The sequence below is a fragment of the Calypte anna genome, chromosome 3 (genome assembly GCF_003957555.1).
Source record: "Calypte anna isolate BGI_N300 chromosome 3, bCalAnn1_v1.p, whole genome shotgun sequence".
Classification (NCBI taxonomy): Eukaryota; Metazoa; Chordata; class Aves; order Apodiformes; family Trochilidae; genus Calypte; species Calypte anna.
The window spans coordinates 38401323-38417406 of record NC_044246.1 but is presented as its reverse complement, the minus strand read 5'-3'; the positions used below and the strand labels follow the sequence as shown (position 1 = coordinate 38417406).

Sequence of the window (16084 nt, the reverse complement as noted above, 5' to 3'; positions counted from 1 at the left end):
AAAAGCAGAATTCTGGCTTTCTGGCTTGCTGTCTTGCCAGTGGTGACAAAAATTACAGGCACAGCCAACAAGAGGGAGAAGGTGTAAAAGGGTGCAGGAGCTAGAATAATGTCTCTTCTTCTTCTTCATGGTTCTTGTTAAACCTGAGGATCTGGGTGTAGAGGACTCCTGAAGGTCACCAGGTACTTGTAACTACCAGTCTGTGAGTTATTAGCTTTGGTCCTATTTTAAGTTGCTAAAGCCACTGTGTTTTGCCTGCAGGGTGGGATAATGGGTTCATCTGCTCTTTGCTGGAGCCAGTGATGGGTGGAGGAGTCGTTCAGGCATGGTGAAAGGGGAATTGCCCACAGGAAGGACACTTGGGCCAGCCTCAGGTGCAGCAAGTCCTTCTGTTCCAGTCTGCGGGCTTCCTGCAGAACCCCCCCAAACCTGATGATCCTTTCATGGGTACAGAAGGTTCTGTGGGTTCAAGGGTTGACCTGGACATAGTCAGGTATGAAGGCAGTTCCCAGGAGAGTTCTAGATGACCCATATGCCCCTTGTCAACCGACCCACTGTCCCTCATGTCCCCCGCGAACACCACAAGATTTGTGATGGCGTGAACCTCAAACCCAGGACTCTCTGGGCTGGCCCTGGTCTTCTGCTTCCCCGTAGCAGCCATGGGCGACACCGTGGGGCAGGGTGACAGACATACAGCAAGGCACTCCTCGCACACACTTCTGCTCCCATCTCGCCACTTCTCCCGGGGTTCGCTCCCTCCTGGACGGTGCAAAGGGGGTCGGGTTTGCCCCGGCAGGATGCAGGGCGGCTGGGGACAGGCGGCGAGCCCAGGCGGGCAGGACTGCGAGCTGACCGCCCAGAGAAGGCAGGGATAGGGGACTGCCTCGGCAGAGCGAGCAGGGCGAGAGAATGACAGAGCATGGAAGGGGACTGCCTAAGGGCGGGCAGGGCAGGGCTGGGGTCAGGCAGGGCAGGGCTGGGGACTGCCCCAAGCAGGGAGGGCAGGGCTGCTGGGGGTGGGTCCGCAAAGCAGCCCTGCCTTTCAAAGTCCCTCTCTCCGAGGAGGAATTCGGGAAATATTTCCAGCAAGAGGAGGAGGAGGGCTGAAGCTTCCACAGCGGAGGAGGGACGGCGGGTTTCTCCCTACCCGCGCAGCGCCGCGGAGGGATGCGGAGGGAGGGGAGGCTGCCTGCGGGGCGGGCCGGCTGAGCGCATCCCCGGGCCGCTGTGTGTGCGCTTTTGTGTGTGTGTGTGTGCGCGCTCCCTCCCTCCATCCATCCCTCCCTTCCTCTCTCCCTTCTCCCTTCCTCCCTCCCCTCCCTCCCTCTCTCTCACCCTCCCGCCCGCCGCCGCGCCGCAGCCGCGCACCGGGGCTCCGCCACCCGCTCCGCCGCGATGCCCCGCCGCTGCTGAACCGGCACCGGTGGCGACCGCTCCTGCCCCCTGACAGGTAGGACCGCGACCGACCGGCCCTCTACCCCACCCCTGGCCCCGACCCAGCCCAGCCCGGCGAGCCCCATGCCGCCCCGAGGCTGGGTTCTACACCGGGGAGGACGGGGGGAGGCGGGATGGGGATCCCGGAGCCGATGGGGAGGCGGGAGTAGGATGCTCCCCCCCACTCCCGCCGTCCTGGGAATGCTTTTTGCAGACCTGCCACAGCACCTTTAGGCAGGCGATGGGGCTCGCCCTCCCCTTTCCCCCCCCCCCCCCCCAGTCCCCCGGCAGCCAGTCGCGACATGTCGCGATGGGAGGCGCGGTTGCGGCAGAGGGTTGCCTCCCCCCACCCCAAGGGCCGGGCATTGCCGGGCAGGTGGGGCCGGGGAGGGGGCTGGGCTGCTTTTCTTCCAGCCCCGGCGATTTCTGCCTTGAAACGGTTTCCGAGGTGAGTGGTCGGAGGCACCTGCAGCCACCCTGTCATTCCCACTGTCGTCTCGATCAGCATGTGTTATTAAGGGCTGTCATTAAACAGCGCTCATCACGTAGGCTTTGTCTAGGTGGAAGGATGGCTGGGGCTCTTCCGTCATCTCGAGTTTAATTCTTTCATTGTAGCCTTGTTGCTTCCCTCCCTGCCGAGCCATTCGAAGCAACCCCACGCTCAGCTCTGTCTCCAGGGCGAGAGCAAACTGCTGAAACGTTTCAGAAATGCAGCAAGAACTAGGGAGAACTCAAGTCTATAAATGAAAGCTGTAGTAAAACCACAAGGTCACAGGCTTGTGAGTGTTTCATTTCAGGGCTCCTCTTCGATTGTGCTTTGCTGGAAGCTGTTCCTTCAGTCCCAGATGTTGGAAATCACAAGTCAGGCAATGGAAATGGGGGCTGAGAGAGGCTGGGGTTCTCACTGTACTCTCCCAACACCTGCCTAGACATTCATGTGCTTTTTCTCACCACCACAAAGAGAAGAGATGCACTTTTATTTAGAAAAGGGAAGCTGAAACATGCACGTTGATGTGATGATGGCGGATGGGAAGAGCTGTGCTGTATGGCTTTGGCTGAGGCAGTGGACATCAGCAAAGAAAGGCATTTGTGTTCCCTTGGGTGCTTCTGATAAATGTCTCTTTCTCTCCTTTTCTCTCCAACTGGTTCTTCAATAGCATCTTTGCCCCTTTTCCAGGAGAGGCATTGAGCCCAAGTAGGGAAATATTCCAGCATTTCTAGAGCCATAACCTACCAGCCAAGCCACAAACCTCCATAGGAAAGGTGATGCACTGCCTGACTCTTCTTATATCCTACCAACTCTTTCTCTGGAAGCATAAGCAACTCCTAAGCCAGTGCTGGGAAGCCACATTGCTCAAAGCTTCCTCTGTACCAGTTTGTGTACTTCAGGAGGTTTGATGTACTCTTTATGCTTAACATCCATAAATACCAACACAAATTAACACGGTTTTCAGCTTATGAAAATTTGCTTGCTTCTCTCTCCCCCCTTTAACTAATCTTTTTGTGATCTTTTTGGCTGTGAACTGCTCCTGAGACTTAATTCACTGTCCTGCAGCTGCCCAGGCTGCACCTAGTTCACTGTCCTGGCACTGTTGTATAGGCACCACATGAACTTTGGACATGTCCTTTCTTTTGGATGTCTCCACAGGACCTGGCATGATGCCATGTAGGCACAGGCATTTCTTTGCCTGTTTGAGCCTTCAGTGGTGTCCTCATCTGCTCAGGGCTTTCAGTGTTCCAACTTTCTGGCATTGTGTCTAGGACAGAACTTTATTTTCTGCTGTGTTTTCATGGGTATACAGTCCTGCTGACTTACCAGAGATAGGCCACAGTTCTCCAGCATCCTATAATAAACTCAGATCCTGTAATAAAACCTAGTGTCCCCCAAGGCACAAGCATCACTGGACAGCTAACCAACAGGTTGGTAATAGACAATGCAAAGAGCATGTGATACTGGCTCTGCTTGTGCCTGGTACAGTGAGCAAACTGGAGCTCAGTTCAAGCTCAGGGTGTTGTGATCTCTGTGTGCTCCCAACCTTATGGACATAGGTACCTGCAGCTGTGCAAATCCTGGATGCACCTGGGTCTGCTGCAAGGTACTCAGAGTGCTGTGCTGTCGGGACTCTGGCATCCAGTAAGGGCTGAACTCACTGACCAGTCCTTTTTCCTTGCCAAAGGCATGAGTGGTATCATTCCAGCTATTTTCAGGAAGGTTGTAGGAGCTTGACTTTCTCTGCTATCTCTATCCCTCTGGTGACTGTAGCTGAAATAGGGATGGGGGGAGCTATGTGAACAGACAGACAGACATGGAAACTGTGATTTCATATGCCTGGCTTCCTAAGGAAACCTGGCTACAAACAGAAGTCAGACTTGCTGCTGCAAAGAGTTCCTGGAGAGACAGAGAAGACAGGGGAGACTGGGGAGAAGGGAGGGGTGATTAACCTCCCTTTTGAGGCAGGCAGCTAATGCCTGGCACACACCTAGGTTTAGACTCCATTTCTGAGACCTGGTGGTCTGAAAAGTGGACATCTACTTGGCACTAGTGTTCATCTACCTCTGGAGTCAGTGATGTGAGTCCTGTATCTCCAGACAGTGACTCTTCTGGGAAGTGCTACCACCCTTTACCAGCCAGGGCGAGGTACCTAACTGAGGGATGGAGTGTGCCAGGGAGGGCCTCCAGCCCAATCTAACCTGCCCAGCTCCTGGCTGGGACTTTGTCCAGATCACCCGGATCCACAATCTGCGTTTGCCTCAGCCTTTCCCCTCACACATTCTCAGGGATATCTTCCACCTCTTCATGCCTCTATGGGCATAGGGATCTGGGCCTGGGGATTTGCCTTTGCTCTCTTGAAGGTTTCTGCTTCTTCCTCCTGCAGAGCCCAGGAGAGCATCCAGCTGCACAGGGGACCCATACATAGCTACAAACCCAGTGCAAAATTGGACCTAGTGGGAAAAGCAGACACAGGCAGACACAGAGGAAAGCAACAGGCCTGATAATTTCTCTCTCCTGGGCTCTATGGGGCATCTCTGGGCAGACGCTGCCTCCCCAGGAGCCTCGGGCTTATTAGTGATGTTTTATTCTCACAGCACGCATGAGAGGTTCTCTTCCTATTTTACAGAGGGAAACACAATTCACAGGGAGGTGAAGGGCAGCCCTGAGATTGTAGAGGGAGTCTGTTGGCTAGACAGTCTCAAAGACAGCTTGTGGAGACCAGGCAGATTGCACTGTGCTTAAATCAGCAAGGGAGATCCACAAGCAAAGGAAGGCATTAACAGCCCATGAGAAATAACAGGGAAGAACCTAATGCTGCTTGATAAAGAAGATACCAAAAGCAGGTGGTAGGGGTAGAGAAATGGTCTGGAGACAGCAGGGAGTAGGAGGGGAGATGTAGAAAAAAAAAAAAAACACAACAAAAAGCTAAAAAAAAACCACCAACAAAACAACCAATCCCCAAAGAAATGTAATATTTCTCCCTTGCTTCTCATTTCCTGGCATTTTACTTGCTGAGATCTTGAATCATGGAGGAAAGGGACGACTTGCCACTTGCTCTCTGTATGTTAAAAAACAAGACTGGAATCTCCCTGTGAAACACTTCCAAGTGCAGTCCCTACAATCTGCCCCCAAATTTATCCAAGCTGGCTGAAGTTTTATGTCAGGGATGGTTTATTTTCTCTATTTATCTGTTTATTTTGGAAAGTTGCTGGGGAGATTGTGGGAGGAGATTGGATGCTTCATTGAAGAGATAGGATACTTGGAAAAATCAGTTGCAGACTGATAATTGTTCTAAATTTTTAATGTCCTTTACAGAAAACTGGGTGGCCTGTTGTGTGTTTTACTTGATTGGCTTCAAGGAGGGCTTGTGCCTCTGACTATATTTGGGAAGGTTTTAATGCTTTTCTGTACTGATGCAATCAGGATGCTGATGGCCTGAAAATCATTGTCCTGATGTGGAGCTCTGGAGAGTCATGGGCAGGGGATGCCAACAGGCTGTGCATGTTTTAGAGTGGCAGAGCAGTGTGGAAGGGAGAAGGATCCAGGCAGAGCCAAAGCAGGGCTTTGAGCCAAGGGTTTTCCAAGTTGAGTTGAAAGCGCCATCAACTTGTGCAGCCCTGAGTGGCAACGTGGTATTTGCACAGAGCAGCTTTCCTCCCCGGGTTCAGATGTACATCCAGTGTGGCAGTAGGGTTCTTCTCATGTTTTGATGGGTAAAAAATTGCAGCTGGCAGGAGCTACTTCTTAGCAATGCAGTATCACAGGTCAGCATCCAGATCAGAGGTGAAGCCAGCAGAGCCTTTGGCTGCCTGGACAAACCTCCAAGCACCCAGTACCTTGCAGCACTGTTGGCATCTGTTTTTTGTCCCTCAGCTGTAGGAAGCAGGACCTAGGCTCTGAACTGATTTAATGATTTATGGTTAGAGACTAGACAATTTATTTGGGCTTTTTTTTTTTTTTTTCTACAGCCATGTCTTTTTCCAGCACAGGCTTTGTTTGAGCTGCCCTGCTGTGAAGCAGATTGCTGTCTTCAATGAGATACAAGTGTACAGGCTTCAGTGTGGCCAGGAAAGGCCAGCTGGAGAGGAAAGATTTCCTAGCCCTCCAGAGATTGGGCAGTAGGGATGAGTCCCACCGATGGAGGTGATGTGTGAAGCTCTTTCCTCAGGGAAACCTGATTATTACTAGTAGGAGACTTCAAGGGCTGGTCTCCTGCAAGAGAAGCTATTTAAGTCATGGCATTACTTAGAGACAGGTCTGGCCTTAAGTTAGGAGCATAGGGCACACAATTTGTTTTTGCTTGGAGGGGAGAGGATGAGGGACACTTGTTGCTTAGGAGAGCCTGTCCTCTCACTTGATGCCATTTTGGGTATTGCTGTCTTTTCAGCAGGGACACTGGCAGGGGAGTGAGTAGCTGACTTGCTTTGAGGTTCTCTTTTTCTAGCTTGCAGGCTAGCTGTGTCTTGCAAGTACTCACTTCTTTGCCAAAGTTTTTGGCCCCTCTGAATGAAGAGAGACCATCTTTGTTCTGCCCTCGACACCAGCCAAGGGGGTTTTGAGCTGCCTTCCCTGTCTCTCTGCAGCACTAAGAAATGCTTCTCTCTGACTTACTCTGACTATGGGATGGAGAAGCGGTGGCTGGGAGTCCCCGTGGTGTTGCAACATGCTTTTGCTTCTGTCCTCACAGCATGTCAAAAAGCAGTGACTCTTGTGTGAGGAGCGAAACTTCCGACTGCCCCCCTCCAGCAAGTGACCCTGTGGGAAGAGGGTGCTGCTTCCACTTCCTATACACCAGTGACATGGCTGTGAGAACACCTCTTTCTCTACAAACTGCAGTAAATCCACAGTAATTATGTTTATTCTGAAGCTGATGTAGCAGTGGGATAGGCACCGTGGAGTAGCACTGGTGGTGGCTGTAATGGTGTGAACACTGCTGTGTTACAGCTGTTCTGTGCTGATTTTCTGTCAAGTACTGGGAAAAATATTCCCCATGGAATTCCATACTCTCTCTTTGTGTGGCCTTTCATTCCCTGTGAGCCCAGGCCATTTACTTCCTCGTTCAATCTTCTGTCATGAAAGTGCCTGGGCTAGCAGTGTTTTATCCATACCCTGGAAAATAATGGTGCTACCAGCTTGTTTGCAGAGGGTCATAAACCTATGTATGATACAAAGGTGCAGGAAAATAATGGGGAGGCGGGGGGGAAGGAGGTGTCTTAAAGTGGTTATTTCAAGGGCCGAGTGCCCGAATAGAGGTAGGACTTTTGTGGAGGCTGCTGCAAAGGAAAACCTGTACTTTCATTGAAACACAGAGCAGCTTGCAGGCTCACTTTGCATGCAGCAACCAGCCAGCCTGAGGGGAAGGTCAGAGCAGAGTCTAAAACACTGTTTTTCTCCCCATTTGGCAGCTCCTGAGCTGGGGAGCTGGAGCATGAGCTGTCAGCAGGAGCTCTATCCTACCAGTTTGTGAAACCTAGAGCTCCCATGCCCAACAGGGAGACAGAATCACTGTAACCCTCCTAGCCCTGTCGACTGCCTTCCTGGTGTTTCACAACACCAAGGGTTGGCATAAAAGCTGGACCAACATCTCTTGTCCAGAGCTGCATCTAAACTGAGCTTGCCACAAAGGGGCCATAAAACCACCTGCTGCTTTCCTCCATGACTGTGCAATACCAACTGCTAGATGTAGTGTAACAAGGCAACCAGGTGCCCCTAATTGCCAGGGAGTGGTCATGAGCTTGTGTTAAGCCCACCTGTGCCTAATTAGGGGCACCTGGTTGCCTTGTTACAATACATTTCACAAAAAAAAAAAAAAAAAAAAAAAAGACGGGGAAAATGTAGTGTAACAAGGCAACCGGGTGCCCCTAATTAGGCACAGGTGGGCTTAACACAAACTCATGACCACTCCCTGGCAATTAGGGGCACCTGGTTGCCTTGTTACACTACAGCTAGAGGACTGGAGGTGCTTATCCACAAAGCACAGCTGTGACTTCAGGAGAGCCTGAGCTGGGACCTGGCTCTCTGTTTAGCTCCAGCTCTACTTGAAAGCTCTCAGGCAGCCAGTTCCAGGGAGCCTCAGGACAGCTCTGCTCCATTGGTGATAAAAAAAAGGCTCAGGGTGCTGCCCTTGGGAAGGGTTGCATTGGCCTGGTGGTGTGGGGCTCCACCACACACATATGGCCATCACCAAGCACAAATGCAGCTTGCCCTGCTGCCTGGTGCTGCTGTGATAAATCTGACCCAAGAGGTGCTAGGGGAGTGACTCCAAGGCCGCGAGCACTGCCACAGGCAAGGTTTGCCAGGGATGCTAACCTGCTGTGCTGTGAATCAGCTACTGCATTTGCTTTTATTGTTGATGGCCTGGATGGGAAATGCAATTGAGACACCCTAATGAAAAGCTAACGAAGTTGAGTTTGGAGGGAGGGCTGGCATCCTGGTAGCCTTGCTTCTTGTTAGAGAACAGCATGAATTATTTGCCTGGGAACATTGCTGCCACTGTGCCTGTAGCAGTGTGTTGACCGTGGGCTGAGACCCTATGCAAATGCAGAGTAAGAGGGTCTCTGGGGCCCAAGCTGTTTATTTTGGATTGTACAAATAAAGAAATGCTGCTAATTTTACAACAGCTGCTTCTCAGAGATATTTTGAGTGTCAGGCTCTGTGTGTGTGTAACCAGCATGTTGTGGCCAAGCATTTTCTAGCCCTCTATAATTCCTGAATCTGGTGTTAATAGCACTCATTGTGAATTGGTTCAAGTAGGAAAGCTGGTGAGGGTATGTGAATCTTGCTTAATGACTACAAAACCAAATGCTGGATAAAGTCCAACATAGAGTTGGGGGATGCTACTGCCGCTCAAAGAAGGGTCCTAGCATGTTACCAAGGCTGCTGGGTTTTTCTTCCAAAGCTTCAGGCTTTTCCCATCCATCTGCACTCTCCAGAAAATTTCCATGTTCTTTATCTTCTGTCTTCTGAGGAAAAATGTTACTTGTACAGGGGCAGCTGGATGGGAAGGCCAGAAAGATGGATTGTCCACATGCAAACCTCTGAGCCTTTTTTCTTCCTGTTTAACATAATATGGGACTTGCATTAAAAGAAACAAAACAACAAACAAACACAAAACCAACAAAACAAACAACAAAATATATCCAGCTTATATTAGAATGTCTGAAAAGGAAGAACCTGGCAAATAAAGTCCAAGTGGCTTATTAATCTTGTTTAGTGGATGTCTTTTTTCTGGCTGAGACTTCCAGTACTCAGAATCATTTTAAGACTGTAGAGTTGGTCCAAAGTGTGATGGGACTCTTTATGACTTTATTCTTTGTGACCTAAATCAGTGACCCAAAGCATAGTATTTTCTCTAGAACCATCTGTTTTCTCTTCTTGCCAAGGGGATTTCACAATGCCTGGTTGCTCTGAATAATTGTACGTGTGCAAGGATATGACTTGCCACAGGGAGAAAATTAACTGAACAAGGGAAGGTAGATGGTCTTGAGATTTTTGTTGAAACTACTACCCTTTAGAAAGAGGTGGTGAAGAGCCATGCAACTGAGTAATATTTTATGCCTGCACTGATTTATTTTTAAACCTACATATTAAAAAAAAACCACACACAACAACAAACACACACCAAAAAAACCAAATTACACTTAGGAACTATCTGGGATAAACAGAATAGATACCAAGTCAGCCTGTGTTTTGACCACCTCTTATCAAATGCCTCAGAGACTTGGTTTGGAGCAGTATGAAACACAGGAGTACAGGCGTTGAGTGAGTAATTCATGCTTTGGCTAAACTTCAATGACCATGACCACACATCTGTTTCAACTTAGCTATCCTCCAGGTGGCCTGCAACAAGGTATTCTTCTTTACAAACATCGTATTTTCAATTTTTTACTTCAGATTTTTCAGCCCTGGCTACAGCCTTCATTCTGGGAAGCAGGAGGTACCAAGGGACTGTGATTAGGAGAGCAATGTTCAGGGCTTTTGACTCCAGCAGTAAGAGCTTTTTGTAGCATTAGCAGGATTTCCAATGCAAACAAACCCTACTTTTACTTTTACATCTGTCTTCATACAGGAGACCTGCTTTTTCTTGTTCATCTTATCTGTTCTTATCACGCAGCTCTCCTGCTCTGTGTATCTTTTTCTTTTCTTAATTAGAAAATTGGGAGGAGTGGAGAGGAGGCAGACCAAGAGCTCCTGGTAAGGAAATGCCACTTATCTAAAACTGTATTGATACATCCTTGGTATTATTCTTCCAGCCCAATAATCCTACTACAGTATCCTGAAATAAAATCAACTGGAGAAGATTTTGGTCCATCGTTACAATGCCTCCTTCTGGAACAGATCCCATAACATGAATATAGGATGGTTCTCACTGCTTCCTTCAGACAATTCTTCACTTGCATGCAGCTCTGCCCTCGCATAACATGCCCCTTCCCTAATGAGGAAGGGTAATTAGGAGACAGGAGGGGGGGTGACCAGGTGCTTTTCTTCAAGGAGGTGTTGGTGTATCCCTGTTTAGGATGGTAAGCATGTCCTCCCAGGAATGCATCCCTGGCTGTATTATTGCAGTCAGCAGTGGAGCATGTGTAGCCTGCTGGGGAGCCAGCCTGGTTCCCAGCTGTGCTATGAAACAAGCCTTCTTTCAGGAGAAAAAAGGAAGATGTGCTTAGCCATCCTGCTTGGGTTACACTCACTCTGACTGGGCCTGGGTGACAGCTGGGATGCTGTCACTAGAGGCAGCCTTTAGCATGGACAGGTTGGTCTCTGTTTCCCAGAGCATGCAGCTGTGCAGCACTGGTGTTGTGTTTGCTGGACACCAGGCAGATGGCAAATGGTAGGGTGAGACCTGCCAGGTGATGCAGAGACTTCAGGAGGTGTTGACTGGATCTCCTGCTTCTTTCCTATCTCCAGTATGATCCTGAGAATACCATCTCTAAGAGGATGAAACCTTTCATGCCTCTTTTTTTTTTTTTTTTTTTTTTTTTTTTCTGAGGTGTGGGGTTTCCCATGAGCCAGTTCAGCCTTTTGTATTCTTTAAATTCTCCAGCAAAGTCAAGGCATTGACATATTCATTTTCCTCTCTTCGCAGAGACATTTTTAAGTACGGTGTGATTAAATTAACTTGGAATGGAGAAGCTAGGATGGCAAAGGCTCTCTTTGAGGAGAAAATATAGCTTATTAACTAGGAATCTGGCTTTCATTGGCTAGTAAATTGAGACTGTAACACTGAGCATGCTTGGGTTTTTGCACTAAGCATCTCTACCTACTTAAAGACATCTGTTCTGTCAGTTTATGCACTGTTAACTAACTGCAAACCTCTTTAACAGCTCCTCTACACTGCTGGAAAATCTTGAGGCAGGAAGAGGGCAAGTACTGCTGTCATGCCCGATGACTGATGTTGTAAATGGAGTGAGAAAGGCCCTTGAAGGGGAAGCCTTCAAAGCTGACCTAGTGAGAAAAGAGTGCAGGGACAGGTTTCCTCTCAAAGCATGCCAAGACAGCCAGGCTTGGATGCATATGGGGCTCTTTCTAGTTTTGGGAAGGTGCAAAGTGATGTGCTATGGAAGGAATGGCTCCAAAATCATTAATTAAAGACTGCCCTTCTGGTATACCTTATGACCAAGCTACTGTTAAGAATACAGTTTTGCCAGGGCTTGAGCTCAGTTTGTGCAGATTTCTGATGTGGAGTAGATGCTTGGGAGGACTGTGAGCAAGAAAAGGCTGTGAAATACATAGTTTACTGTGATTAAAAATGGCAAGTGTAAACATTAAATAATGATGGAGGGAAGTAGATTTCCCTGCTGTCTCCTGCTCACATCCTGAACTCCAGTGAGTAAGTGAATGAGTGCACTGTAATTTTGAAATGGAAAACACTTCTGCCAGCTGTGAAGCAGAATGATAGGCTTGAATTAGATGAGAAATGAGAAAACGCAATTGATAAAATAGGCCTTCAGCAAAGAGAAAGAAAGTGGCATTAAGCATCATAGTAGCTAAAGGGGGTAGGTGTTAGCCCACTGGTAGCATCTGAACCCATTCTTGTTTAGATAACTAAGATAGAGGATCCATACATGGAAAACTTCAGTAATCATAACACAAATGCAGAATCACAGAATCACAGAATCCTAGGGGTTGGAAGGGACCTCGAAAGATCATCTAGTCCAACCCCCCCTGCCAGAGCAGGGCCACCTAGAGTACATCACATAGGAACGTGTCCAGATGGGTTTTGAATGTCTCCAGTGAAGGAGACTCCACAACCTCCCTGGGCAGCCTGTTCCAGGGCTCTGTCACCCTTACAGTAAAAAAATTTTTTCGAATATTCAACTTGAACCTCCTATGCTCCAATTTACACCCATTACCCCTTGTCCTATCACTGGTCACTACTGAGAAGAGCCTAACTCCATCTCCCTGACACTCACCCCTTACATATTTGAAAACATTGATGAGGTCACCCCTCAGTCTCCTTTTCTCCAAACTAAAGAGACCCAGCTCCCTCAGCCTTTCCTCATAAGGGAGATGTTCCACTCCCTTAATCATCTTAGTAGCTCTGCGCTGGACTCTTTCAAGCACTTCCCTGTCCTTCTTGAACTGAGGGGCCCAGAACTGGACACAATACTCCAGGTGCGGCCTCACCAATGCAGAATAGAGGGGGAGGAGAACCTCTCTTGACCTACTAACCACACCCTTTCTAATGCACCCCAATTGCACTCAATATGCACTCATATGCACTCAAAATGCACTCAATAGGTGCGTCTTGAGTATCATGGTAACTTGATTATATGTTTAGGAAAGATAGGAAGTAAATGGGGGAAAGAGGAGAATCTGTTATCTCTGGTCAGCCTCAGTTAATGCATCTTTCCTTTTGTCTCTGCAGGTTAAGGACATTTGAGACCTGGTCAGTGGAAGCAGCCATGTCACGAGCAACTCACCCACCCACCTTCCCAGTGACCTGTCAGCTCCTGAGCGTTGTGCTGGTGTTGCTCATCCATGCAGACAGCATACATGCAGAGAGCCCCAGCGAACTGCCTGTGAATGACACTGAGGAGTGTTCTGGCTCATACATCTGCAAAAAGGGTGTGATTTTACCAATATGGGAACCCCAAGACCCCTCATTTGGTGACAAAATCGCTCGGGCAACGGTGTATTTCGTAGCCATGGTGTACATGTTCCTGGGAGTCTCCATCATAGCCGACCGCTTCATGTCCTCTATTGAAGTCATTACATCCCAGGAGCGGGAAATAACCATCAAGAAGCCCAACGGTGAGACCAGCAAAACCACAGTGAGGATCTGGAATGAGACCGTTTCCAACCTTACACTGATGGCCTTGGGCTCGTCTGCCCCCGAGATCCTTCTGTCTGTTATTGAAGTGTGTGGCCATGGCTTCACAGCAGGGGACTTGGGGCCAAGCACAATCGTGGGGAGTGCCGCATTTAACATGTTTGTCATCATTGCAATCTGTGTTTATGTCGTTCCGGATGGAGAGATAAGGAAGATCAAGCACTTGCGAGTGTTTTTTGTTACGGCGGCCTGGAGCATCTTTGCCTACACTTGGCTTTACATTATTTTATCAGTGTCTTCTCCTGGGATTGTGGAGGTTTGGGAGGGCTTGCTCACCTTCTTCTTCTTCCCCATCTGTGTAGTGTTTGCCTGGATAGCTGACAGGAGACTTTTATTTTACAAGTACGTTTACAAGAAATACCGAGCTGGCAAGCAGAGAGGCATGATCATTGAGCATGAGGGTGACCGGCCCTCCTCCAAAGCTGATATTGAGATGGATGGGAAGGTTGCTAATTCTCACGTGGAGAACTTTCTGGATGGGACACTGGTGTTGGAAGTGGATGAGAAAGACCAGGATGATGAGGAAGCCAGGAGGGAAATGGCTCGGATCCTGAAGGAGCTGAAACAAAAGCACCCTGACAAGGAAATTGAACAGCTTATAGAGTTGGCCAACTACCAGGTTCTGAGCCAGCAGCAGAAGAGCAGGGCCTTTTACCGCATTCAGGCCACTCGGCTCATGACAGGAGCTGGCAACATCTTGAAGAGACATGCTGCAGACCAGGCCCGCAAAGCTGTCAGCATGCATGAAGTCAACACTGAGGTGGCCGAAAATGATCCCATCAGCAAGCTCTACTTTGAGCAGGGTACCTACCAGTGTCTGGAGAACTGTGGTACTGTTGCCTTGACCATCATTCGCCGGGGAGGAGACTTGACCAGTACTGTGTACGTGGACTTCCGAACGGAGGATGGGACGGCTAATGCTGGCTCCGACTATGAGTTCACTGAAGGGACAGTGGTCTTCAAGCCTGGAGAGACCCAGAAGGAAATCCGTGTTGGCATAATTGACGATGACATATTTGAGGAGGATGAGAACTTCCTGGTTCATCTCAGCAATGTCCGTGTGAGCACTGAAGCCTCAGATGAGGGCCTTCTTGAAGCCAGTCGTGTGTCAACACTTGCCTGCCTGGGATCACCATCTACTGCCACTGTCACCATCTTTGATGATGACCACGCTGGCATCTTCACCTTTGAGGAGCCAGTAACGCATGTCAGTGAAAGTGTGGGGACCATGGAAGTGAAAGTGTTGCGAACCTCTGGTGCACGAGGAAATGTTATTGTTCCCTACAAAACCATTGAAGGCTCAGCCAAAGGTGGAGGAGAGGACTTTGAAGATACCTGCGGCGAACTGGAGTTCCAGAACGATGAGATAGTGTAAGTAAAAGTGTTATTTGTTATTTACAGTCTCTCGTTCTCTTGAAATTAAATGCACATTTCTCCCAGAGCTGCACTGGAGGTGTTAAGGTGTCAGTTTGTTGCAGTAAGCCATGAATTGCCTTACGGTCTTTGGGGGAGCCTGAAATGCTGCATTTCTGCCTTGCTAACAGACCAAGGAGTGATGCCTGCTCAGGGAGACTCCACCCTTCCAGCAGCAGGGAGGTGGGACTGGCTTGTGGACTTAGCCTCCCCCACCCTACCCATGCACTTGAGGAGATCTTTATAGACTGATACTACCCAGTCACAAGGATCTGTCTTTTGAAGGGCTTAAACTCAGTGTATGAATATGTGGTGCCTATTTCCCATCACCTTTTGAGCGTAAGGTCATCTGGGACTGGGTACAGCCTGTTCCACTGATGGTCTGTTCAGGGCTTTGGTGAAGATCACTTCACCCCCTCCTCTTCCAGGCTGCAGGCTGGGGTCATTGTCCAGTGCATGTCCTGAAAAAGTATTGTCATGCAGAGAAACCATGCAGTGAGGATCCAACTACAGCCACATTTGGCTGCTTGCAAATAAAAAAGAGCCTAAAAGCCATTGGAGGCTATTCCTGAGTGTTGCTGAGTGGATGGTGGGAAAATTGTTAGTGCCGTAGCCTTGTTTATCACATTATGTGGAGAATATAAATTACCCCAGTAAATCATTTTATAAAACATCTATCCTTGGGTATGTCATGAAGATCGTTCCTTGCCCAGCTGGGACTCTGGGAGGAGCAAAGGTTGGGAATTGCATTGTTCCAGACCCAGGCTCTTCCTGCATTGAAGTCTGTGTCTGTAAGATCAGTCCCTGCCAACAACAGTAGACGCTGGAGCACAAAACCACTGCATAAATCTTGGAGGAGTCACTGATAAAGGGCACAGCTTTGTCAAGGGAGAGCTAAACGTTGGCTTGGGTGTTGCATATCATACAGCTGCTCTCTTAGGAGCTGAGACAGACCCATTAAAAGTGCCCATTAAGAGTAGGCCTTACGTTTTGTCTATTTCTTGTATCTGCTCTGTGTGCACAGGGACAATGAAGCAAATAGAGGAATCATAAAACTTCTTGTAGTAAGGGCAAAGAAAAAAAGTGATTTGTAGTTCTCAGGCAGGATATTAGACCAGTTGTGGTTTTGACTTCACAGGTAAAACGGAGCAAGAACTTCACAGCTCCAGCAATCTGGAGGTCAGACCATGCATATTGCAGACAGTGTGGCATTATTCCTGGCTCCTGAATGATAACTGTAGTAGAGAGGAATGCAGTTATTTGCATTGCAAGAGATGCAATGAACTGCACTATAAGGATATCACCCACGGGCTCTTTAATTTTTAACCAGGTCACTAAGCACTAGCAAAACTGAGCTAGCAGCAGGAAGACTCTCACACTTGATCTCAGTTCCCCTGGGATGGGACATTTTT

The 16084-nt window shown here is 48.7% G+C and overlaps 1 protein-coding gene across 2 annotated transcripts in view; it reads left to right on the top strand.

The window, feature by feature from the left end:
• Positions 1-1346: 1346 nt before the first annotated feature.
• The window catches only part of SLC8A1 (solute carrier family 8 member A1), a 113919-nt gene continuing 99181 nt past the window's right edge, over positions 1347-16084 (top strand). Inside the window, exons 1-2 of one of the 2 annotated variants that reach the window (XM_030447218.1) lie at positions 1347-1450; positions 12795-14630. In XM_030447218.1, the coding sequence (XP_030303078.1) occupies positions 12832-14630 (1799 nt within the window). In that variant the 5' untranslated portion in view covers positions 1347-1450; positions 12795-12831. The remainder of the gene's footprint in view (positions 1451-12794; positions 14631-16084) is intronic. The other variant, XM_030447216.1, reaches the window with a different exon arrangement.